Raw genomic sequence first — 26,543 nt, forward strand, 5'->3', positions numbered from 1 at the left:
TATTTTCTAAAAAGCTCATGATCAGACTACAGTGATACCTCAGCACTGGGAGTTTAACTTCCTAAAAGAGACAAACAAGAACTTAAACTGAGGGAAACACACCTGGTGAAACCTCATCCCCATCACCCTCTCTTTAAAAAAAGTGCTGGGATCTCCTGGGTCTAAGCTAGCACCTTCCTAGCATACCTGACCCCTTCCTTTGCACAGGCAGGATGTACCCAGCAGGGCAGAGGAAGATCCAGGGAAAGGAACCCACAGCCTAACGGGGTCAGGCTTCTGCCAGACGAGAGCACGGTTTAAAGGAATCCACCTTGTCAGTCTTGGCTAACGGAGGCCCTATATATAAGGCTTCCCTATAATACTCATCACGACCGAAGACTAGGCAGGACAAATGGACCCACGAGTGCACACCAGGACCCAGCAGAAATGCATTTAGTTATATCTCAGTAGTGAAAATGTTAAGTCCCTTCTAAAGGGAAAACCCAATTTAAAAAAAAAAAAAAAAGCCCAGGAAAAACAGCAAATGAATGCTGCTTCTTCCTGTTCTAGTTCCCATTTTATTTTTCAATTGTAGTGAAAAAACCTCCAAGTACACAGCATGAAATAGCGGATTTCCTCCCTGACCTGTATGCATCTTAATTCTCATCCTTCCTCCTGCCCATCAATTCCACCAAGCCTCTCCTGCCAGGCCCCTGGGCCCAAAGGTGCTCTACCTGCCCAGTGGCCAGTCAGAGCCCCCCTTCTGTTTGGCCAGGGTACGCTTCAGCTCCCTCAGGTTCTCTGTCAGTACCTCCACCTCATCCAGGCGACCGCACTGCTTGGCGTCAAAGATGTACGCCTTGATGTTATCGATCTGCTGGAGGAGGAGCTCCTCCTCGATGGGCTCCTCGGCCTCTGGCCCACTGTCACTGTCCATCTCGAAGGGGTTGGTACCGGTGGCTTCCTCGAAGGGGTTGCCAGGAACAGGAGGGCTTGAGGGCCTCTGGGGAGGACGCTCCTCTTCCTCACTGAAGGGGTTGGGTGCTGGGCTGCTGGAGTTAGTGAAGGGATTCCCGGCCGCTGCCACCTCTTCCTCGTCTTCCTCAAAGGGATTGTACTCTTTGAGGATGCGGGATGGAGGGCCAAAGGAAGGCTCTGCAGCACGAGGGCTGGTAGGGCCCTCTGCTGCAGGGCTGGAGGAGTCCTCCTCATCAAAGGGATTTAGGGAGGGCACCTCGCGTGGCTGTGACCTGGTGCTCTGGGGGAAGAATTCCTGGCCAAGGGCTGCGGGCCCAGACCACACTCTGATAGGCTCAAGAGCAGAGCTGGGTGAAGGGGTCTTGGGAGTTGCACTGCTCTGAACTGGGGAAGAACCCAGATCCAAAGCATGAGCAAGGGGGGTGCAAGGCTCTGTGCTGGGTTCCAGCTGAAAAGGCCTGATTTCTCGGAAGTCCAGGGACCGGGTCCGTGTGTGCAAGGACGCCGCCTGGAACTGCTCCCTTTCTCGCTCCCACTCCCGTTCACACAGCATCTGCAGCTGTTCCCGCTGCAGGTCCTCCTCCTCAGCCTGCTTGCGGGACAGCTCGATGGCCTTCTCTGTCTGCTGCTGGTCATACTCGTCCTGCAACTGCTGCAGGTTCTCCTGCAGGGTGCGCACTTCGTCTGTCCGCCCTGCGGCCTTGGCCTGCCTGATAAATGATGTGATGTTGTGGATCTGCTGGAGGAGGGGGTCCAAGTCTTCACTCTGCCCCTGACCTCCTGACAGTGGGAGCCAGCCCTCAGCCTTTCTCAAGGGGGCAGAGCCCCTTCGAAGGTACACCACCTCCCCATTGGCACGAGATGGCAGGTCACTCCGCCTTTCCTCAAGCCTTCGCTGGGATTCCAGGGAAGCCTAGGGAGACATCAGAACCAAAGAGAAAAAACACAGTCACCAGGCCATCAGCAGCCATACAATCAGCTGCCTTCTGCATTCTCACTATTCCTGTACCTGTGAGACTCCAACTGCCCCCTTCAGGACTAAGACAGCCAACTGCTAAAATCAAACCATGCTTTCGTTTCACGGGGAGAGGAGGGACAAACCCTGATTCTCAAAAATAAAATAGTAACATTAAGCTAAGGGATAAAATTTTCTCAATCTTAGACCCACTGGCCATACACTTGTCTTAAAGCACTCATCTGTAGAGAGCGCCTGGGAAGACACATGGGCATTTCTTTAATTATTGTCAGCTGAATCCAGTGGCATTGGCAAAGTCATGTCCTGGAAACACGCTTTGCCAGAGGCAGGAGTGTTGTCAGCTTGACCTTCAGCCCAGGTGCCAGGGGGTGGGTTTTGTTATTTAAATCTAGCCAAGCACCAGGAATGAATAAGACTCGGGGCCCACCCAAGAATGCACATAATCTCCTTTGTCTTGACCTTTAGTAAAACTTCCTGTTTTTGCTGTATAAAATAAACACGCTGTATTGGCTCTGGGTCCCAGTCTCTCCATCAGAGGACAGCATTCTCACCCAGCCCCAGCTTTTTCCTTCCAGCTCTGTGTTTGTCTCTTTCTTTCATTTTCTCAATCCCCAGCCGCCCCTACTCAGGAACCGGATTGCTCTCTAGCCGCGCTGGACTCGGAAAAGAGAGAAATATCCACACTCATCTACACCAGAAACTCTCACAGTATTAAATTTAATATTGCATATTCCAAAGTGTTCTACAAAGAACTTGCTGGTGTGTGGGTCCTCAGCCAGTCTCTATTGTATTCTGGACAGAAGAAAACCAGTAGCACTTCTGAAAGGAAAATAGGACTTGCAGAGAAAAACAAACAATTCTGATGTCTAGAGAGAGAGGCTAAAACAGAACAGAAGACAAATGGAAACTAGAGAGAGCAAGAGTTCTGATGTACAACCGCAAAGGACCTCTTGGGAGCATGTGGAGGCCTCTGTGCTCAAAAGAGCCCCAAAGAGGAAGCCAGATGCCAGCATCCCTGAGCTTCACTCACCTGTTTCTCCAGCATCTTCTTCCTTTCCATCTCTTCCTTCCTTTTCTTTAGTTCCTCAAACTGTTCTTGGGTTGGCAGTGACATCAAACCAAGCAACTTTTCCTATAGGGATTCATAGACAATGTTACACGTAAACCTTTAATGAACCTGAGCCCCGTGGTGAGAGTCCGTTTAGGCTAAGCCATTCCATCCTTGGACAGTCACCTTCATTAGCAGTAGTAAACAAAGACTAAACCCCTAAATGGGTCAGAGAGTCAGCTTCCAAATGGGCCTGCCTGTCCCTTATGAAATGACCACTACCAAATACCCCAGTTACCCACCTTCCCCATGAGGCCTTCTCCCTGCCCGCCCTGCCTCAATGTGTAATTCTCCACCCGCGCTTCCTGCCATCCTTCCTAGGCTTTCTACTTGCCCACAGCACTTTGCAACGTAAGCTACATATCTTAGTTTTTTCTCATCTAACCCCCTTTCTGGAATAGATGCTTTGTGAGAACAGGAATGTTGCCTTTTTGCTCATGGCAGGATACCCAGCACCTAGAACATTGCCTGGTACACAGCAGACACTCACCATATGACTGTGGAATACAGCCACTAATCAAAAGGAGAAAGGCCTAATTCTCTGCAACACAATGTTAGAAAACTAAACCAACAGGACGTTATTAAATTTCTCTTTCATGGAGCCCCAAGGTGGTTAAATGTGGCTGAGGAGCTTTCTGAGGTTGAAACAACTCAGATCTAACCACCCAACTTCAGCCTGCCCTTGAACAATCAGCTGTTTCCTCCCAACGGCCCAGGAAAAGTCCCTTAGGATCTTATCCCAAGGAAGAAATAGTACGCACACATATATCCATCAGGCAATACTCATAATGGCAAAAAATGGAAGTCTATCAAATGTCCATTTGTTAAATAAATAGTTAAATAAAGGATGGTATATATATCAAAACAGTACTTTGTAGCAGTATTCAAATGATAGCTCTTTGAGGACCATGTAAAAAAGTACTATGATATAAAATTCAGTGATAAAAAGAGAAGACACAAATGTGCAAATATACACTAATTATAACAATTTATATGATAAATATAAATGGAAAAGAAAAAAAAAATATATATATATATATATACATACATATGTACCAGAATAATGGGTGGTGGTATTGAGGACATTAGGATTAAAAGTAGGTTTTACTTTTCTTTGAAATCCAGATTTTTCTCAAAATGTGGCATAATGCATTTATAATCTTAAAAAATAATCAATGTGCAAATAGGAAATGAACAAGCCCTTGGCTTGGTCTGCCTCCTGAATGGTAGAAGAGCAGGGGCGGCAAGTGCAATGTTTCTGCCACCCCAGGATGGCTTTACCTGCACAAAAAGTGTAGCCGAGTATCTGATCATCCTCTGCAGCCGCAAAGTGTTTGGATGTGGTGGAGGGTCCTGGTTCAAGCCTAAGGTTAAGATCTTCTTACTGAATTGGAACAAACACATCAATGTAACAAGCGCTGTCAGCCTCAGAAACAAAGTCTCTGAGTTGCCAGGCTTGCATGCTGGGAAGATTTGTGGAGGAGACAGATTAGAGACTCCACCGAAGTGTCCTTGAAGGCAAAGTCGTTTCTTACCCTTTGGCTGTATCCGAGGCCCCTAACACAGCACAGGGTACATGACAAACACTTGGCCATTGAGGGACTGACCACGGTGCAGAGGCAGCTTCAAGGGTGAGTGACATGAGCAACCACACATGGGTCTGGTGCTTAGAAGAGCCCCGTCCTTGGCTTACTATTCTGCTGTCACTGTCTTAAAATTCTTAGTTTTGAACAAGGAACGTACATTTTCATTTTGCTCTAGGCCCCACACATTAGTTAGCCAGTCCTGCCTGTACGGACGAACAAGGGTTCCTCATCTCAATTCTTTCTGAGTCACTGCACTCCCTACACTGCAAAGGGCTGACTCAACCCCAACATCCAGTCCACAGTTAAAACGTAGCTGCTGACTTGAAGAAAGAATATGGGTTTCAATCCTGGCTCCACCACTTTTGCTAGCTGTGGTGCATTTTCTCACCGATAAAATGGGGATGTTAATCCCTACTTCATAGGGTAACTTTGATAGAAAAAATGAGATGCACTCTAAAAATATCCAGTGATATTTCCTAGCACACAGCTGGTGTTCAATAAACTCGCATTCCTTTATAATAATACTGAATACTAGAAATCCTTAACCAAAAGTTACTGAGCCCTAACCGGTTTGGCTCAGTGGATAGAGCGTCGGCCTGCAGACTCAAGGGTCCCAGGTTCGATTCCGGTCAAGGGCATGTACCTTGGTTGCGGGCACATATCCAGTAGGGAGCGTGCAGGAGGCAGCTGATCGATGTTTCTCTCTCATCGATGTTTCTAACTCTCAATCCCTCTCCCTTCCTCTCTGTAAAAAATCAATGAAATATATATTTTTTAAAAAGTTACTGAGATGTGTTGAGTGCCAAAGCTGACACCTTCCTCAGCCTCATTATTACAAATACTGTTGTCATCAGGACTCCAGGTAAGCTCAGGTCTGCTAGCCACCCAATACCTCATTAAAATAGCACCTCCTCTACTCAAGGCAGTAGATAAGACATCACCAAACATTACCTTAAAGCATCTATTAGCTCGTACACTTTCTGCACTTCTACCCGAAGGTCATTGGCATGTTCCAGCCTGTAGGTTGTCTCTCCAGCACTAAGGAGAAATCATAGATTTTTATTTTAGGTTTTTAAATTTTTTATTTTCAGAAAATATACAGCCATGGGTCATTTTATTTCTACTGTGGAAAAATTATCATGAATGATTCAATATTTAATTGCATTAAGATAAATTGGGCTTTCATATGATTTAGATACAACATATCTTTGAAAGCTAAATTAGCTTACTGACTACTGAATCTGTTACATTAACTGAGTGTAATTTTCACATTATCAATTGGTTTTATGGTTTATACTAGAGGCCCGGTGCACAAAAATTCATGCATGGGTAGGGTACCTAGGCCTGGCCGGCGATCAGGGCTGATCAGGTTCCCTGCCTCCCCACCTCCTCCTTCCCTTGCCACCCACATGCCACCACGCAGTTCCCCCCACCTCCCCGCCTCCTCCTTCCCTTGCCACCCGCATGGTGGCAGTTCTCCCGCCTCCTCCTTCCCTCACTCCCTCAGCACCCCACTGCCACCACTGGTAGCCTGCCATGTTCCGTGTTGGCCCCTGGTAGTCAGCATACATAATAGCGAGCAATTGAATTCCTGTTCTCCAGGTCGAACTCTCGAGGGGACACTTTGCATATCAGCCTTTTATACATAGAGAGACTAGAGGCCCGGTGCACGAGTTCGTACATGGAGGACGGGGAAGGACCGCGGGAGGTTGGCTGGCTACGGGAGTTGGCTGGCCACGGGAGGGACTGTGGGAGGTTGGCTGGCTACGGGAGGGACTGTGGGAGGTTGGCTGGCTGCGGGAGGGACTGTGAGAGGTTAGCTGGCTGCGGGAGGGACTGCAGGAGGTTGGCCACCAGCCCCAAGAAGGGAGCCGGCCCTCAGCCCCCCTGGGAAAGGGGCCGCGTCCACCACCACCCACCCTCGGTTCCCTATCCTAGTCCAGGCCCAAAGCCCCGGCGGGGTCGGAAGAGGAGACAACAGTCACTGGGTCAGGTGCAGAAGGAACGGACACCGATGCCACTGTCAGCGCCCCGCCACCGCGCGGTTCCCCACCTCCCCCCCCCCATCCTTCCCTTGCTGCCACGCCACCACCATGGTGTGCGGATGGCCCCTGGGGAAGAGAGAGGATGGGAGCGAGACAAACCCTTGTGTTGAGTGCTGACTTTCAATAGATCGCAGTGAGGGAGCTGCTCTCTACATACAAAACCCCGACCCAGAAGCAGGTCTCTACAAATGGTTTAGCACCAGGGGCCGATGGGGGCTGGCCAGCCAGGGGGAGGGGCCATGGGAGGTGGCTGTGGGAGCATATTGACCACCAGGAGGCAGTTCCTGTATTAAGCATCTGCCCCCAGTGGTCAGTGCATGTCATAGCAACTGGTTGACCAGTTGTTCCAGTCCTTTGGTCATAACGGTTGCTTAGGCTTTTATATATATAGATACTCACTGAACAATTTTTCAACATCATTTAAAATGACTGAAAAACAAAGGTCTCCAATATGTATGAATTAAGTAAATGTATATTAATTAGAATTTGAATACTTACTTTCTTCAAGAACAAAATGTTAATGGCATAATCATTAATTGTCCATGCACCAAAGTTGAGAAAATGAATTCACTTAGAATTTCTACTTCAATTTGCTAGCAAATATCATACTACTTAGAAGCCACTCAACATTTCATCACACTGACTAGAGCAGCGGTAGCCAACCTTTCGGACCTCATGGACCACCAGTGGTCCTTGGACCACCAGTTGGCGACCGCTGGACTGGAAAGTATAGCCTAAGAGGACTCTAAAGGTTTAAGGCCTCACAAAGGGACACACAGTTAATTCTCTCCAAGTGGCATTTCAGACTTTTGTACATAATGTAGTACAAAAGTTTGCAAACACCACAGGCCTCGAGGACCAGCTCTTAAACTCATCAACAAAATAAATGCAACCTAACCTTCTTTGGCCTATTTCCCCTAACCAATTTCACTATATCTAATAACATGCATGAAATGGTTTACTAAATGAACTGGTTACACTACATCAGAGCAGAAAACACTTGGCTTTTCTCACTCACAGGCTATCCAGACACAACAGGAACAACTGGAAAGCTGATCAAGGGATTCCCCAATAGCGATATTGTATCAATTGCCCCATGCTCTTGGGTCTCATGAACAACTGCTCCCTACATGAGAAAAGCACTTTGACTCCAAATCTAGGAGAAGGAGGAACTCTGCCCAGGGTTGAGCAAGGGACAACAGGGAAGGCCAGAAGTGGTTTAACTCCAGTCTCAGAGAAACAGCAGTTCCTTTGTGGTCTTAGAATTGATCATTTGAAAATCTGTCACCCCCACCAGACTTTTAAATTCCAAGCGCTGTGATTGTAGCTTTTCATTCTGATGTCTTCAGTAACTAGCACATGGATCAAGCTTAATCAGTGTTTACTGAGAAGAGAAACATTTCCGAAGATCTTGCAGCTATTAATCCAGCCTGAGCGTTGGCCACTCAACCCCGCTTCTGAAGCAGCAGCAATTTAAGTTAAATAAGCAGAAAGGACTGCTGTGCTTACCTATTTTACCACCTATAAAACAGTCCTAGCTGAAAAATATTGGTGTGTGCTATAATTTGAGGACTCAGTAAGATTGTTCCATTATCTTTTACTACTTAGTTTGCAAAAAAGGACATTGGACTAGAATTGAGAAGACCTATGCTTTATTTCAATATCTCCAAGTCATGTGGAAAATAACAAGGCTGGCCCAAATCTGAAATCACTTCCCCTGGTTGCAATTATGACAACCAACTGCATTTCCCTCAGAGCAACGATCACATCTGGAGTTACCCTGTTCATTCTTTGTTCACTTGGATAAGGCCTGTGCTCCCACAAAAGTGGACATTGCTGTTCTGCTCATTGCTGCAGCCCCAGCACCTAGATTAGTGCTAGGAATAGAGCTAGTGCTTAATGACTATGCACTGAATGAAAGAGTAAGAGAATGAAATGCATGTAAAGCTCTTTAGAACCAGCTTTTCTAAGAGGAAGGAGTAGGAGTTAGATATTTGGAAATGCCCTTAGCAATGGTAGCTCCCACCTGGCTAGGGAGGTCCATGAACCACAATTGTGTCTGAGGCACAAAGCAAAAACCAACTGAACTCAGGGAGAGGAGTCCATTGGTAACAATTTCATGAGGAAAACACTGAGTGCCAATCAGACTTCCAGGAACACAGCTCTCCTTGCTGTCGTCCATGTAGAAATAGTCCTGCTCTAATGTCAAACCAATAGGCAGGGATACAGGAGGGGTGCTGATTCCAGAAAGCTTTAGGGGGAAAAGATTCTCCACACCAAGAACTTTCCATTTGGGGGAGGTATATGTCAGAATCACCTGGAGTTCTTCTTCCAGCCTGCTCACAGAGAGGGCAGACTGAAATTCTTGCTCATTTCCCTGCTGTTCTTTAGAACCAGTGCTCTAGGCTAAGGAATGGAAAGAGGAAATTGGGGTCTAGGAGGTACAAATACAAGGATTAAGGGGCCATAGGACAGTGGTGGCTGAGAGGGCTCAAGAAATAGGATTTTCTCTTCTTCCACTGTCTGCTGCCAGGGGCTGCAGACATCTAGATGTTAGGATGGAGAGAAACTGGGACAGGGCCTACAATGGTTTCCCTACCTTTTTGCTATTCTCTTCCCTGTGGGCTGGGAAACACTGGGGAAAGAACAGGGAAGGGGAGAAGAGAACCAATGCAACAGTAGAGTCAGGAAGAGATGTAAAAGAAGGGGTGTTTTTGCACAAAACAACTGGATTTAGTCTTTCATGTTTTGTAAGTCAAAGATTTACAAACACAAGAGTCAGGAAACTCTTTAAGGACTGTACAAACAAAAAAGTTAATTTTCTTTATATATAAAATCCACAATGAGCTTAGAACATGGTCACTAACATATAAAGGTCACTGACACCCTTTGTTTTTTGAAACCACTATACAATATTGCCACTGTATGTGTCCAAATAAAAATTCAGGTTTGTTCTAAACAAAGCACATCTAATCCTACATGCATCACTACAAAAATGACAGGTGGCAACATAGACTTAAGACAAAGGCAGACAATCCTCAAACTGAAAACAATGATTACCACAATTTTTTCTTCTGAAGGCTGGGAAAACACTGCTGGGATCTGACTTAGTAGTAGCACCTCAAATTCTAGCTCACACATCACTTCCCTTCAGAAGGAGCAAAGCTCTTAAGAAAAAGTCAGCAAATCTTTTCCATAAAGGGCGAGGGGGAATGAGCTATGACTGCTCATTCAGGATGCTGAAAAAAAAATTTTTTTTAATTGACTTTAGAACAAGGAAGGAAGAAGAGTGAGAGAGAGAAATATCAATGTGAGAAACATCAACAGATTGCCTCCTGTATGCATTCCAACTGGGGACCAAACTGGCAACCTGGGCATTTACCCTGACCAGGAATCGAACCAGTGACCTTCTGGTGCACAGGATAATGCTCAACCAACTAAGCCACACCAGCCAGAGCGAAAATGTGAGTTTGTGTGTGTGTGTGTTTTTAAAATATAATTTTATTGATTTCAGAGAGGAAGGGAGAGGAAGAGAGAGAGAGAAATATCAATGATGAGAGAGAATCACTGATTGGCTGCCTCCTACACGCCCCCTACTGGGGATCTAACCTGCAACCTGGGCATGTGCCCTTGACCGGAATCGAACCTGGGACCCTTCAGTCCACAGGCCGATGCTTTATCCACTGAGCCAAACCAGTCAGGGCAGGGCAAAAATGTTTGAAAATTAATGCAGAGGTGATGTTGTGAATATACTAAAAACTACTGAACTGTACATTTTAAAAGAGTGAATTTTATCTTCATTAAAAAAAAAAAAAAATTAGCCCTGGCTGGTGTTTCTCAGTGTTTAGAGTGTCAGACCACACACTGAAGGGTTATGGGTTCGATTCCAGTCAAGGGCATGTACCTCAGTTACAGGTTCATTCCCCGCCCCAGTTGGGGTGCATGTGGAAGGCAACCAATCCATATGTCTCCCTCACATCGATGTTTCCTCTCTCCCTCCCTTCAACTTTAGCTAAAAGCAAGGGAAAACTATCTTTAGGTGAGGATTAACAAGAAAAAAAGCAGCAGCAGCAGATGGCTAGATTTGGCTTATGGCTGGCATTTGCCAACCCCTGCTCTAAAGGAAATGCCTGCCCTAAGCCCTGATACCTCAGTGTTACCCTGAAGTGGCATCTACCCAGCCATGAGCAGGAGACACACTGCTCTTGCTCACCTCCAGATGCTGCACTTGGCAGTGGTGCCTATCGCTTGAGGCCCTTCCCCAACTTGCTCAATCAGAGTAGCTGGGGTCCCCTCAACATGGCTACAGAGGACTGTAACAGTGCCACACGGAAAGAGACATGACAAAGATTCTCTGCAGTCGGACACAGAAGAAAAGTACAGCCAGAGTTAAGATTTTCTTTCAGTTACTAAAGATTTGACCTAAAATGCCTAAAACGAGTCAGCACTGGTTCAGAAAAACAGAGAGGAATAGCTTACTTTAATGATGCTGCCATCCTGATGTATTCAGGAGCTTTTTGGTCAACTTTCTCCATGCAAAGTTGTAGTTTCTAAGAACAAAAAAGAAGAGTAAGTGGTGCTCTCAGGGAACAGAAAAGCCTACCCAGAAGTTATGCTGCATCAACAAAGATATATTTAAACTGTACAGTTTTCTAAAATATAAAAAGGCAGATAGTGCATTTTTTGTGGAGTTTTTTGTTTGTTTGTTTGTTTCTTTTTACTGTTATCAATTTCCTGAGTTACAGATCTACTTTACAAGCAGAAAATCTTGCAGGAAGGAAAGAGGAACAAGGCCTTCCAAGACACAAGCCAGAGTTTAGGGAGGCAGAGAAAAATAATTAGTTGCTTTTTAGTTAGAATTTCTCTGCGAAGGGAAGACACCAGCACAAGGCATCACCAAGGCTTACTTCAAAAAAGACAGAAGCAAAAAGCACAGTGGCAATTTACAAAATGAGTTATCAGGTCATGAACTCCACATAAAGGATGGATAATGGCTGCACCTGCAGCTCAGCATAGGGTTTAATTAACACAATATTTAGTAACTTGAATATTTTCATGGTGATTCCAGAAACACCGCCATTATAACCTGCAGAGCTGCTAACAGGGACCATGCAGTGATCAGCAGACAAATAAACACTGTTCCTCTGCTCAGAGTTTTGCATGAGTTGCTTCCTCTGCCAGGGCTCATCTCCTCCCCATCTCTCCCCACCTCCCTACCTACCTCCTCAGCTTGCAGGTCTCACCTGGCCATTGGGAGGGCAACCTCTCTGACACTAAATCCCATGTTTCTGTACTACACTATGTTCCTCTCAAAGTAGCATCTACTAAAGGTGTTCTAGAACTGAGGCACGTGAATGGACTAAATGGGGAAGCTCTAAGCCTGAAGATCCCGAGTGAGTATCACAGGACTCTTCTGGCCCACTATTCACCACCAGCTCCAGCTTCTACCCTCACTCACAGAACCTGTCCACACCACATGGCAACAATCCTTTCTCCTCTTGTCCCTGGGCCACCAAAGCCTCCAACCTATTTTCAAAAGGCAAGAAAGTGAGGGAACAAGTTTGTGGCAACACACGCAGGATGAGTCTGTGACTCACCCAGGGCCCTAGTTAGGAAATCATGCCACGGCCCTTTAGCAGAAACTAAAAATGAGTCAAAGGAACAACTTTCCAAATCATCCTCCCAAACCTGCAGGCATGGATGTAATGAACAGCCAAATCTGCCTCTCGAATCAGACCCAGGACTGCACTCAGCCAGTCACCTCATAGAGCTTCACAATGTCGGGGATGTGCTCCTTCTCGTCAATCTGCTGCTCTCTCTTGAGCAGCGTGCCCTTGCAATGGGTACAGCAGCGGATCCGGTCATCATCCTTCTCATCCAGGACGGAGCTTACACTGCTCACACTGCTGATGCTGCCCCGGCGAGAGCCATGGACACTGTTGGGTGACTGGTTAGGGCTCGTGTGGGAGCTCAGGGAATCCTTGCTGGCACTGGTGAGCTTATCTGTAAAGCACAACACAGGACAGGCAGCCGTGAGCCTGAAGCCTCCAATCACTCCACTGCCCACGACAGGAGGGGAGTCCATGCTGCTGGCGAGGGAAGAGCAGGCTCTGCCTATGAGCAAGAAGTACCCACATCTCTGCCTCCCTGGGGTCAGGTTCTGTGGCGGGAGGGACTCCACTGCCATCCAGGAAAGAGCCAGACAACCTAAGTCTGTCTTTGAGGGTCTAAGGCCCACCGCTAGCCTAGCATTACCTCCTACTGCCCCCTCCATTTGCCACGCCTCAGACACAACCCACATTCTTCCTGGACTATGCTGACAGCCTTCCCCACTCCCAAACACCTGAACCCTACACCTTCCGAGCTCAGCTCAAATGGCATGTCCTCCAGGCAGTCCTCCCCTATTCCTCGAAGCACAAATGATCTGCCTTTCCTATCAGTTCTTAGCATGTTGCCCCTCATGGAGAACTTTGCACTTTTCTCCCTGTATGACAGGTCTATGTACACCCCCGAGCTGCCTTAGGAATCTGTGACTCTTTCAGGGTAGAAATGACTTATTCATATTTATATCCCTACATATACTACAGGGCCAATTCATAGCAGCTGCCCAGTAAATGTTGGTTAATTAACCCAAGGAGAGAGGTGAATAGTGTCCAATAGTGAGCTTATAAAGTCTCAGGTGAGACAGGGAGTCGGTCTCAAGGAGAAAGGGGAAGTATCAAGGTAATGCATGCTCGTGGATGTCAGAGCTTGACAGAGGAAGCATCTGCTTCTGCCCATGTTGTCCAGACGCTCCATAGCCAACAGCACATGCAAGGTCAGCGGAACTCTCCAGGGTTGCAAAACCACCCAAATGTCCCAGAATTGGCCAGAAGCCCATAAGATCATCTCGAGCAACTTTTAACCAGCTGAGATTCAGAGTTCTGGACATCTGGTTCCATCTAACCTTTGTAGCTTCATTCCCACGATTCTCAAATATGTCTTCACACTCCCCCAAATATTCTGTTTGCTCATCCATTAACCTTCCACAGGGCCTTTCCAAATTCCATGCCTTTGGTTCTGCTGTTTACCCAGGATGTCCTCCTGCCCCATCTCTTTGCAATCCTAGTCATTTCAAGGCTCCTCTTGAACATCACCTTCTGACCCTGAGTAGCCATGCTCTCATTCTCCCCCAGCCTCCACAACACTCAGTGTCTCTTATATTATGGCATTACAGTTTGTTCTATATGACAATGACCACTTGTGACTTTTATCTCAAAGAAATGGATTAGTCTGCTGCTCATTTTTCAAGACCGTCTCCTACAGTCTCCTCTCAGCACCTCATCTGCCACTTCTAAGCAGAGCTGATAAAGATTTGGTCAGCTCTCCTGAGTGCCTGATGCAACTTCTCTCATCGTACTTATCTCTTGTAAAGCAATTACAGACAGTACTTGGTTTATGTCAGACTCGATGTACGTCGTTTCATGGTTACGTTGCCATCTCCCATTTATTTATTTAAAAAAAAGTCCGTCATTTCAACATATGTACATATGTGCTTTATGTTTTTTAATAGTTTCCTCAGGTTACGTCGGACTCGACGTACATCGTTTCGTGGTTACATCTCCATCTCCCATCTTACCTAATAATAGACAAACATGGAGCACATACACAGCAGTAATGAAGTGAAAGTGACAAAAATTTAAAAGAAAGATAACAATCCCTGACCTTTACTTGTGGTAAATAAACAATAAAAACCAAAAAGCACATGTGTATATACATCGAAATGACGGAACTTTTTTTATAAATAAATGGGAGATGGTCACGTAACCACGAAACGACGTACGTCGAATCCGACATAACCTGAGGACTGTCTGTATCTGTTTGTGAGTCTATATCCCCTGCTAGATGCTGAACTTCTTGGAGGAATGAATAATGCCTTATAGACCAGAGGTGGGCAAACATGACTTATAAGCCAAGTCCAGCCTGTTTTTGTATGAACCTTGAGCTAAGAATGGTTTTTACATTTTTAAAAAGTGTTTAAAAAAAGAAGAAATGTCACAGAGACCATATGTAGCCCACAAAATCTAAAGTATTTACTATCCGAACTTTACAAAAACAGTTTGCTAGCCCCGTTGTAGACCATTGCATCCCTGGCCCCTAGCACAGTGCCTACCCTGTTCTGGGCTTCATGGAATCAACAGGTGCATGAATAAAGATCCCAAACACCACTAATTTAAACAAAAAAGTTCAAAAATCACCCAGTAGTGATTAACAAACAAGCTAGTCTCAGGAGGAGATTAGGGTCTAGGGTCCCGCTGCCATGTTACCTACTTGCCAAGGGAAGGCTGATGAGCTCCATACATTTCTTGCACATTATAGACCCGCAGAGCCGGCAGTGATGGCGGCGGTTACGGATGCTAAACTTATTCCCACAGTCTGGACAAAAAGGGACATCCTGGTCGTTGACCCAAGGCACCACAGACTTTTCTATTGCTTTGAGAAGAACAAAACAAAAACCAAACAAATAAGAAAGCCATTTAAAAAAGAAAGTTGGTCAGGGAGAAAGAAAAATAGAATAAATGTGAGCAAAATTCTTAGAGTTACCTCGGATCTTAGCTGACTCAGCATTCGTTCTGTCAAATGCAGTGAGCTGACAAGGAGAAAATAGTGCCAAATGTAATTATCAGGTGATGGATACACTTTCCACAAGCATGAGGCATTAAGCGGAAATGACCATATCTGCATTTCTCAAGTCTCACCTCTCAGCTCCAATCCCACAAAGTCACAAGCAATTTCACATGGGATAATCTAGAAGGCACCTCCCTTTCTATGACCCACTTCCATTCTCTTTATTGTCAGTTAGCCCTTTAACTCTTAACCAGGGGTAGGCAAAGATGTGATGGGGGTGGCTCCTGAAAGCAATGGAGAACTCCTGATTCTCCACAATCCTACTGGACTATGCAGGAGGGAAATATGTGGCTAGTTTAGTAACTGTACCAGGCCCTGGCCAGTGTGGCTCAGTTAGTTGGAGTGTTGTCCCATACACCGAAAGATTGCAGGTTCGATTCCCCGTCAGGGCACATACCTGGGTTGCAAGTTCAATTCCCAGTCGGGGTGCATACAGGAAGTCAACCAATAGATGTTCCTCTCTCACATTGATGTTTCTCTCTCTTCCCTCTCCCTTCCCTTCTCTTTAAAAATCAATAAGCATGTCCTCGGGTGAGGATTAAATTAAAAAAAAAAAAAAAAACAAAAAACTGTACCGGTGTTTACTGCCATGCCCACCACACAATCCAGCTTATATACCACAAGCATTTCTAGGGTCAAAGTAAAACAGAGTGATCATGACATGGAACACGCAGTCATACCAGAGAACAAAAGGCCTAGTCAAGATGTTTCAACACCAAGTTCTCCTCAGAGACCTAGTCACCAGCTCCTCCGTTTGCCAAGAAATGATATCACACACTATGCCCCAGTGTGTGATTATGCAAGGTCGAGAGGCTTCCTCAGAGAGGAAGAGGAAAGACTCTGAAGACAGAAAGGTTTTGCAGTAGCCAAGTGGGTTCATCGGAAGGAAAAGGGAAACTGGCTGTGTGGCAATTCTGTCAACCTGGGCTATTCCCCTCAGTAAAACCAGGCAGGCGAGAATTGTCCCCCATTCTCTGTACCTCTCTAGGGGAGGCATTTCTCTGCCAACATCAGATACTTGCCAGCACCCAATATATACAATCTACGTAACACATGCTGCAGAAATGTAATTTTCCCCCAGAAAATATATACTTGCAGGAAAAAGGTGTTTTAAAACAGCAAAATTTACCTTTTCCAACCTGATTATTAATTTATTGACTTCAACAACATAGTGGTCAATCCTTGCAGCTCGGTGTTTTTTAAAGTCTGAAAGATGGCTTCTCACAGCACCTAGAAGGAGAGGAGGTGGGAGATATATAACTTGTCATTTCTCTGAGGAAGCCTCTCTACCTTGCTGCTTATCCTCAATAAATTTTTAAAACAAGTAAAAATTCTAGGATTTTAGAGTCCTACTAAAAATTCAAAAACTAGGAAAGCATCCATGTATCTTTTCTTCTCTAACCATACTCTAATTAAAATTTACTTTCATGTTCTTAGGGGTGACTGTAAATATTAACTTCTAAAATTTGCCATTTGTTTCACCTTCCCCAAATTTGTGACTTCCTTCAGCTACTGTAACAGGCAAGTTATTCAGAAAATCACCCTGATAATTTAACATTAGCAATTACGAAATAAGTTATCAAAAAAGCTAATAGGCCCTGGCCAGTATGGCTCAGTTGTTTGAATGCTCTCCCATGTACTGAGAGGTCGCAGGTTCAATTTCCAGTCATGGCACATACCTGAGATTGTGGGCTCGGTCCCCAGAATGGGGCATGCAGGAGGCAGCCAATTGATGTTTCTCTCTCTCTCTCCTTTCCTCTCTAAAGTCAATAGAAAACATTTTTTTAAAAGCTAATAATAATTCACATACCTGAAATTTCTCTTTCATGTTTCCAATTGGCTTTCAGATGTAACTCATTATTACATGTGTATAGTATTATATTTAAAGCCATTTTCTCCTGCCTTTATGAAAATGTTCCTACTTTCCAATATGGTAGCCACTAGCCACATGTGGAGACTGAGCATCTGAAATGTGGCTAGTGTATGGCTGGAAAATTCACTTTTAATTTTATTTAATTTTACTTAAATTTAAATAGCTACATATAGTTAGTGGCTATCATAGGACAGTGCAATTCTAGAAATTTCTTCATTCAAAAAGACACATTCTGTAGCGGCACTATAAAAATATGGTAAATGACCCTGGGTAAGTATTTCTTTTTAGAGCCTGTTTCCTCATATATAAGTGGGAATGAACGTCACTATGCATTCTGTCTCACAAGGCTTTGGGTGAAAGGTGAACAAGATAATGAATATGAAAAGATAATAAAGCACATGTAAGATTAGCTAGTTCACCTCTGTACACCATGATCTTTTTGGTAACAGTTTTATTGAGATATTAGTCACATATATACAATTCACCATTTAAAGTATACAAATTCAATTGTTTTTAGTATATTCAGAGTTGTGCCACCATTACCAAAATATATTTTAGAATATTTTCATCACCTCAAAAAAGATGATTATTTTAAAAATAAATATATGGTACCATAATTGTGTGTTTCAGAAAATTAATTGTGCAAACCAGTGCCTCTCAGTAGGCAGGTACTGTCCTATGTGAGAGGAGACAGTCCAGTCAATGGAATCTGTGCCTGGGTTGATGTCACAGACCTGGATCCCTACCCCAGTGTCTGATCCTGAGCAGGTGCCCAAGGGGTGCAATGAGTGTTAAATGAGAGCACCCATGGGAAGCATTTAATGCAATGCCTAACACAAGGCAGGTGCTCAGCTCATTCTTGTCCATTGTCTCCCTCTCACCACACTAGACATAAGGTCCACAAGAAGCTTAGACCATTCTGGCTTGCTGATGCCTCCTCAGCCAACTCTTAAGACATTACCAAGAACATGGAGATGCTCAATAAACATTTGCTGAATGAATAAAGAAAATTTCTTACCAAGCTCCTGGGGTTCCCACATGTAAGGATCAACCCCTCCATAACTGAAAGATTCATATCCTTGGGTCCCTGACTCTGCTCGGTCATCTCCTTCTCGTTTTAACAGCCTGTTCTTTGCTTTTTTAGCCTTCTGAACAAGACCTTGAAAAATGGAAAAAACACCATAAATGAGTCCATGAAAAACAGCCAGTAAAGAGTGGAGTGAAATCTCAAAACACAAGAGTTAGAAATAATTATGCTTTGTATAAAAAATGCTCAAGCCCTAGCCAGTTTGGCTCAGTGGATGGAGCGTTGGCCTGAGGACTGAAGGGTCCCAGGTTCGATCCTGGTCAAGGGCACATGCTAGAGTTGTGGGCTCGATCCCCAGTGTGGGGCGTGCAGGCGGCAGCTGATCAATTATTCTCTCTCATCACTGATGTTTCTATCTCTCTCTCCCCCTCTCCCTTCTGCTCTGAAATCAATAAAGATATTTTAAATGCTCAAGAAAATTCTGGATCCCAAATAAAATAGAATAATAAGCATTCAACCATTATACTACAAATACCAGAGCAATCTATTTACGTCTCAATATTAGCAGTAAATGTAAGAGGTCCAATTATATAAAAGTGTTAAAATTAATTTCAGTGAGGGGACCAGGGTAATGGAAGTGTTTTTTTCTTTATCTTAATTGGAGAGGTGGTTACATGAGTATATACAATTTTCAAAACTCACTGAATTGTACACTTAAAAACTTATGTGTAAACTAAACCTCAATTAAAGTTTTTTAAGTCAAATTCTACAATACTGATGTATTTATCCTAAGGATTCATGAGTAAACACTTCTTGTTTACCTCCAGGATGAGATTCAGCCAAACCATTATCCTTGGGCTGCTGTTCTCCATAATGCTTAACTGTACATAGAATTCTTTTTCCTCTACTCACTTACCAAATGTATGTGTAAGAATATTGACAAAAAGCTTCAAGAAACAGATAAAACACTTAAAACACAACACAAAGAGAACTAGATGTGGTAAAAACAGAGAAAATGAATGTATCCTGAGTTGATTCCATATATGTACCAGGCACAAAGTAAAGTACTTTCTTTCCTTCTCACCCAAGGATATCTTTTCCATTGCTTTATAGAGAGAGTGGATGTTGATGTTTCTCTCTCATTGATGTTTCTTTTTAAAAAAATGTGTTTCTATCGATTTATGAGGCAGGTGATAGCCCTACTTACAAATGAGGACATGACATCAAAGATGGGCAAACGATCAGAGCTAACAGGCACCAGGGTTAGAACTGGAAACCTCATGTCTGAAACAAGAGCCTCAGTTCTTCCGAGCCAGCATTGATTTCAAAACTGTACCTCTGCAGAACAGGAGTTCAGCCACCTCATTTGAGGTGAGAGGACCTGCTATCAAAATAGAACAACAGTCAACTGGTGGGAAAAAGAATTCTCAATTCTAAGTTGCTCTCATTAATGTTCTTAAATATTGGGTGACTGCTGCCCGTTTCTGCCACTAGAATCAAGTAGGAAATATCAGATTTAATACAATATAACCATAGCCCTGGCTGGTTGCTCAGTGGTTAGAGCACTGGCCCACATGGTTCAATTCCCAGTCAAGGGCAGTACCTCGATTGTGGGTTCCATCCCCTGCCCTGGTCGCAGTGCATGTGGGAAGCAACCAATTGATGTCTCTCTCTCTTTCTCTCTCACCCATCCACTCAGTCTAAAACAATCAATGGGAAAAATATCTTCCCACCTCCTCCCTCCCATCCACTCAGTCTAAAACAATCAATGGGAAAAATATTTTCAGGTGAGGATTTAAAAAACAAACAAACAAAACCACTCCCATAGCTTTTCAAATGTAAATGCAGATATGGAGGGGCTTGTCAGGCAGGGGGTGAAATTACCAAGGTTACAGACATGTCCATTCAGGCTAATAAGCAGATTCTTTGATTATCAGTCACTCTGGGATGGCTTTCCCCAACTGGAAATAAAGGTCCACCAGAGCTAAAGGACACATCCTCTAAAATATATTAAGTAGTCGTTCTTAACAACAGGAGAGAGGAAAGTACCTGATGTAACAAAGGGTTTAGGAGATAGGAAACTGGAGTTAGAAAACATCAATTCGTTTCTGCAAACAAGACTACACTGTGTGGAATTAAACAGGCAGTCCATGCCCTGTAACCTTTAGGAGGCACAGAAAAACAACCTGGCAACCCCCCCGGGGTAGGTGTAGCCCTTCAAGAGGGGCCAATTAAGAACAAGCCCATATGATCTTAAAAAACACTTACAAGGCAGAAGCCAAACTTGATTCTCAACCACCTTTTCTTCTACGTTACTGTACACGTGCTAATGTTGAAACAGGGCTGGAGCCCAAACCCACTGACCACTTTTTAGTAATGACAAGTTTATATTTTATTTAAACTGCCTCCAAAACCTAAAACCAAGGTTCACTCTTTTGGTTTTAATATTTCATTTGCTTAAACTAGCAATGTCATAAATTTCTAAAAAATCAAAAGATCAAATGGAGAGGTGATCCTCTTTTCAAAGAATTTCTCAAAAATCTGATATCTATCTTTAAAACTTTATTTTTCTGATTCTGAAATAGAGAAAATTACAACATAATTAAGAATTCCTCCCTGACTAAAGAATGCTTAACTCAATCTCTTAGTAGAGATTGGGGGGGGCGGGGCTGGGGAGGTAGTGGAGGGAGAAAAAACAAGTGAATACTTTTAAGTTACTTTCACAAGGAACAAAATTTCCACTCTATTTAGTATTATCTAGATTCTCATACCTATTATTCCCTAAATAACCTTAACCATTTTTCCTCTAATAAAAGGGGTATTATAAAAGGAATGCGAGGACATTCTATAACCTCTCTACCCACTGGCATCAAAGTCTTAGTGGTATCACAATCTATGACCCAGTTCAGCTGATGTTAAGTCTAGACACGCATTGAAAATCATGGAGGCCCTTCAGTTTCCTGAAGGGAATTTAGATAACCTGTTTGTTTTCCAGCTGCAGTATATGCAGTGATGCCATGTGGGAGGAATAGCATTAGACTTAGAGGTGATAGAAGACCTGGGTTCAAAGCCTAGCTCTGCCAATTGTGTGACTTTAGGCAAGTTATCTAATCTGTGTCTGATACCCTCATCAGTAGAACTGGGTTCACAGACAGATAGCTACTGTGAGGATTAAATGAAGTTAATATATGGGAAGACTTTGAGCAATGCCTGGCACAAGGTAAGCACTAGATATATGTTTGTGACTATTCATATTAATTTATGGTTATCACGTTCTGGTGGCAACATGGAAGCTGATGAAAATTATCCCGTGAGTTAAAGCTCCCACTGACAGAATGGGATAAGCAAGATCCTCCCCTCTTACTTTTAATTTGCCCTTTGACATCATGGTCTTCCCCGGAGTGTTCTTCCTCATAATGTGACTGAAGCTGATAGAACGACTGCAGGTCCTTCAGGCACAAAGGGCACAGGAAGCCTTCCCGCACCTCCCCTGGGTCATCCAGGGAAGCCATGGGAGTATCCCTCTCAACCCCCACAATGCAGGGGCCTCATGCCAAGAGTCAGCTGGATTCCTCCACAAGGAACAAGGCTCCGTCCGGCAGCATTAGCTTAACCAAGCAGCACACAGATGATGGGGAAGTGGCATCATGGCCCTGGATGAGGCTTCCTCTCTGGAGCAAGAGAAGCCTTGAGAAAGGAAATAAGAGAAGGGGGTTAAGTCAATCAGGCAAATTAGCAGGAATTGAGAATTTTCTTCTTTTTTTCCACAATTCAATAAGGGTCTTTAATGTTTGCTCAGTACAAGTTTGAGAACACAAACGGCTTTCTCAAATCCTTAGATGAAAACACAAAACCCAAGATATGAGAACATCACAGGACAATGGAAACTCAATAAAATGGGAAACAGATTCTTGAAGCTAAGAAAGGAAAACTCAACTTCAACAGCAAACACAATACTAAGGCAATTCTCTAATATTTGTTCCAAATGGTCCACCTTCAGAAAATTGTATGACCACAGGGAAAATGTCTGAAGTACTTATCAACAAACAAGTTTTTCTTTGACTCTCTGTACCCTGACCGTTTATTCAACCACAAACACTGAGCTCTTGCACCTGTGTAACACGCAACAATTAGAAAGACTGTGTCTGCCCTAATAAAACCAAACTGAACAAAAATCCCAACATCAGTTTAAGGAGAGCATTAGAAACCTAGTGGTCAAAAAGAATAATCTTTTAAAAAAATATTTTTTACTGATTTTTTTGAGAGAGAGAGGAAGAGGGAGAGAAACATCAATGTGAGAAACATTGATGTGAGAAACATCGATCAGCCGCCTCCTGCATGCCCCCTACTGGGGATCAAACTGAAACCCCAGCATGTGCCCCCGACTGGGAATGGAACTGGTGACCTCTCTGTGCATGGGACAATGCTCAACCAAAGGAGCCACTCTGGCCAGGGCAAGAAAAATCTATTTTGTGTTTTATATTTGTACAGCACTTTCTTTCCAGTGAACTTACTAGATTTTATAAACTAGTAAGTGACAGTTGAGCAGGAAGCCTAATGTTCTCACTGCCTCAAAAATAAAAAGACTAGCCCTGGCTGGTTTGGCTCAGTGGATAGAGAGTTGGCCTGCGGACTGAAGGGTCCCTGGGTTCAATTCCGGTCAAGGGCACATGCCCTGGTTGCGGGCTTGATCCCCAGTAGGGGGCGTGCAGGAGGCAGCTGATCCATGTTCCTCTCATCACTGATGTTTCTCTCTCTCCCTCTCCCTTCCTCTCTGAAATCAACAAAAATATATCTTTTTAAAAAACACAATAAAGATTTTAAAAAACAAAAAGACTTGGTGCTTAAACAATTTAAGGCTTAATAAGTTACATTTTCAGTTTTACTGGGCCATGGCAAAGTCACTTCTAATGTCACCTCAGAAAGACACCCAGCCGTAAGGAGAACCCAGACAAAACCACCCCACAAATGCAGAGAAATTCCTCCCCAAGAGCTCGAGGCCAGAAACCACAACAGAGAGTGAGAGGGAATGTATGACCTTCAGCTTTGGGTGGACTTGCCTACAGGGCCACTGAGGAGGGACTGCCTGATGGGTGAAGCGTAAACAGGGTGACAGTGACCCAGAAAATGAAGAAATGAAACATCAGGCCCCTGTTCTTTTTTCTTCTAGTTAAGAAACCCAATGACTGACGATACACAAGCAGATCTCAGTCTCTTTACTAAGTCACTGAAATATCAGCTCCAGTGCCCTCCCCAGCCAGAGGTTCCTCTGAGCTTTTAACTCTGAGAGCCCCTTTCCTTCCGGTGCCCTCACCCCTAAAACCGCAAATCACACACACACACACACACACACACACACACACACACACACACCCCTTCACATCTCAACCCAACCTCAGTTTCTCAAGAAAATGCCCTTCACTTTGGGGCATTCTCCCATCTGACATGTCAGCCCCTGCACTTCTTCACAGCACTGATCTCAATTTAAAGTGGCTGAACACCTAAGACTGTAGGCTCTGTGAGAGCAGAGACTATGTAAGTTTTCCCCACCAACATATCCGCAAGGTCTAGCCCAGTGCCTGGCACAAATCACGAAGAAATCCAATGCAACTCTAAGATCATATGACCAAACATCCCCATAAACCAGACTCTATCACAAAGCACCAAACCAGACCCCACAACGATACCGTAAGCAAGTCCTCAAAATAAAACACACCTATCTTGCACCTATACCACCAGCTTGAAGGCGACGCGGCCACATGCCCATTAGACGACACATCCCACAGCTGCATTTCATCGCGGCCTCAAAATCGCACATAACCCGCCTCAACACGGGTATGCACAGGTCGCAAAACCGCACACAGCACGAAAGACTCAGCCCCACCGAGCAGACATGACAGCTTCACACATCACACAGACACCACGCAAAACGCTACAAACAACCCCACACAAACTCAGACCCCAAACACCAGCACCCGGGAGACGCCAGCCACCCACCCCTCAGCCGCAGGACCAAACACAACTGTACACGCCCCGCGTGACCACACAACCGAGCAGAGCCCACTCAAGGCAAGCACACACAGGCGACCCGTCCAGTCCGAAACCCACATCGCCCACCAGGCCCGTCACACCCACCACAGCCACCCGACCCCACCCCCGCGCGGCTCGCCGGTCCCCGCGCCGGAGGCAGCCCCGTCCCTCGCCCCTCAGGCCAGGCCTGGCCGGCCCTCTGTACCCGGTCGGGCTTCCGCAGGCTCGCAGGCCCGTCCAGTTCTCCGCCCAGGCTCTGGGCCTCCACGGTCTCTCACACAGCAGCGGACGCCATCTCCATCAGCGGCTCGGCGCTCGGCAGGAGCACCTGCGGCGGCGCGGAAACCGCAAGGCAGGCTGAGCGAGGAGCGCCGAGTCCTCGATGGCGGGAAGGGGGCGGAGACACATTCCAATTGTGTTGGGAGCCCCGCGGCTTCCGCGCAGGCGCCGTAAGAAGACGTTTGGACGTCCCAGGTGCTCACGTCCAGGGCGTTCAAGTCGGCCCCTCCCCCTGCTCCCCTTGAACAGGTGGGGAAACTGAAACAGGTGTGCAATGAATGAGGCGGCAGCAGGGGTGGGGGTGGGGACTTGAACACCTCCTACCCCAACCCCAGCTACAGTTCTAAATTAATCCACGTCAATTAAAGTTCATGAGAGCTAGAGATAAAAGGAATATGCAGGAGAGTTGGAGGATGTGGAAAGACCCGTTTTAGAACCACAGCAGAGTGAGGACTTAGAACGAGAGGGAGTATCCGTCTGCAGGGTATACACTACAGTATGCTCAAATCTGGCATTTTCAAATGCAGATCAAAACCATTAGGGGAGGGGAAAATTGGAGAAAGGTGGTCAAAAGGTACAAACTGGGGTGTAATGTGTAACAGGATGACTATTGCTAACATTGCTGTATGATAAGAGTAAACCCGAAGAGTTTTCATCACAAAGAGATAAAACATTTTTTGGCTTTATTTTTATTATATCTATAAGGGAAGATGGATGTTAGCTGAATCTACTGTAATCGTTTCATAATATATGTAAATCAAATAGATGTGCATCATGCTGTATGTCTTAAACTTACACAGTGATGTATGTCAGTTATTTCTCAATAAAACGGGGGGCGGGGAAGAACCCACAGCATATGGTGTAATTCTCACATGGACCAAAAGCAAACAAAACAACAACCAAAAAAACGCACAGTGAAATACCACCTTACACCTGTTAGAACAGCTATTATAAAAAACACAAGAGATAAGTGTTGGCGGATGTGGAAAAAAGGGAACCCTTGTGCAATGTTGATGAGAATGTAAATTGATGCAACCACTATTGAAAATAGTATGGAGGTTCCTCAAAAAATTAAAAATAGAACTATATGATCTAGCAATTCCACTTCTGGGCATTTAGTTGATGAAAATGAAAACACTACTCAAAAAGATATATATTCCCCTCTCCCCCATTCATTGCAGTATCCTATATAATAAAAGCCTAATATGCTAAGTGTCCGACCAGTCGCTATGACATGCACTGACCACCAGATGCTCCAACCCATAGGTTAGCTTGCTGCAGAGGTCTGGCAGATTGGGACTAGGATAGACAGGCCAGACACGTCCTGGAGCCCTCCCACAATCCCTCCCCGGCCCCAATCGTGCACCGGTGGGGTCCCTCAGCCTAGCCTGTGCTCTCTTGCAATCTGGGACCCCTCGGGGGATGTCCGTGCACCGGGCCTCTAGTTATTTATAATAGCTAAGATATGGAAGCAACCTAAGTGTTCATCAATTGATAAATGGAAAAAGAAGACATATATATATATATACACACACACACACACACACACTTATATATGAATATTATTCAGCCACAAAAAAGATTGACATTTGGGACAACATGGATGGACTTTGAAGGCATTTATGCTAAGTGAAATAAGTCAGACAGAGAAAGACAAATCCCATACAATCTCACTTATATGTGGAATATTAAAAACAAAAAACAAACAAAACAAAAAACTTGCACTCATAGATACAGAAAACAGATTGGTGATTGGCAGGGACAGAAGGAGGCTGGGGGATGGGGAGCTGGAGTGTGGCTCCACCTCTGAACAGGAGCACTGATTCTGCTTGGCTGCTATCACCTTCCATTTAAGGGCACGGGCTCTCAGCTTGGGGAGCATTGAGATTTTGGAAGGCAATTGCCAGTGGAAGGGCAGTGAGCTAGGGGTCCTGGGCCCTGGGTTCTAGCCCTGACCACACATTACTGTGTGTCTTTCAACAGGTCTCTTCCCCT

The 26,543-nt window shown here is 44.8% G+C and overlaps 1 protein-coding gene across 1 annotated transcript; it reads right to left on the reverse strand.

Annotated features, from left to right (window-relative positions):
• Positions 1–24,575, reverse strand: RBSN (rabenosyn, RAB effector). The gene is made up of 12 exons (XM_008152356.3): positions 24,475–24,575; positions 21,604–21,926; positions 18,231–18,371; positions 16,469–16,569; positions 15,256–15,301; positions 14,983–15,144; positions 12,434–12,675; positions 11,152–11,222; positions 5,579–5,665; positions 4,323–4,425; positions 2,964–3,065; positions 1–1,870 (listed from the first exon to the last, which is right to left on the reverse strand). Exons 2-12 carry the CDS (start codon positions 21,749–21,751, stop codon positions 710–712), a joined length of 2,364 nt encoding a protein of 787 aa, XP_008150578.2. The 5' UTR covers positions 21,752–21,926; positions 24,475–24,575; the 3' UTR covers positions 1–709.
• Between the last annotated feature and the right edge of the window lie 1,968 nt (positions 24,576–26,543).

This window comes from Eptesicus fuscus, chromosome 18, assembly GCF_027574615.1.
Source record: "Eptesicus fuscus isolate TK198812 chromosome 18, DD_ASM_mEF_20220401, whole genome shotgun sequence".
NCBI lineage: Eukaryota > Metazoa > Chordata > Mammalia > Chiroptera > Vespertilionidae > Eptesicus > Eptesicus fuscus.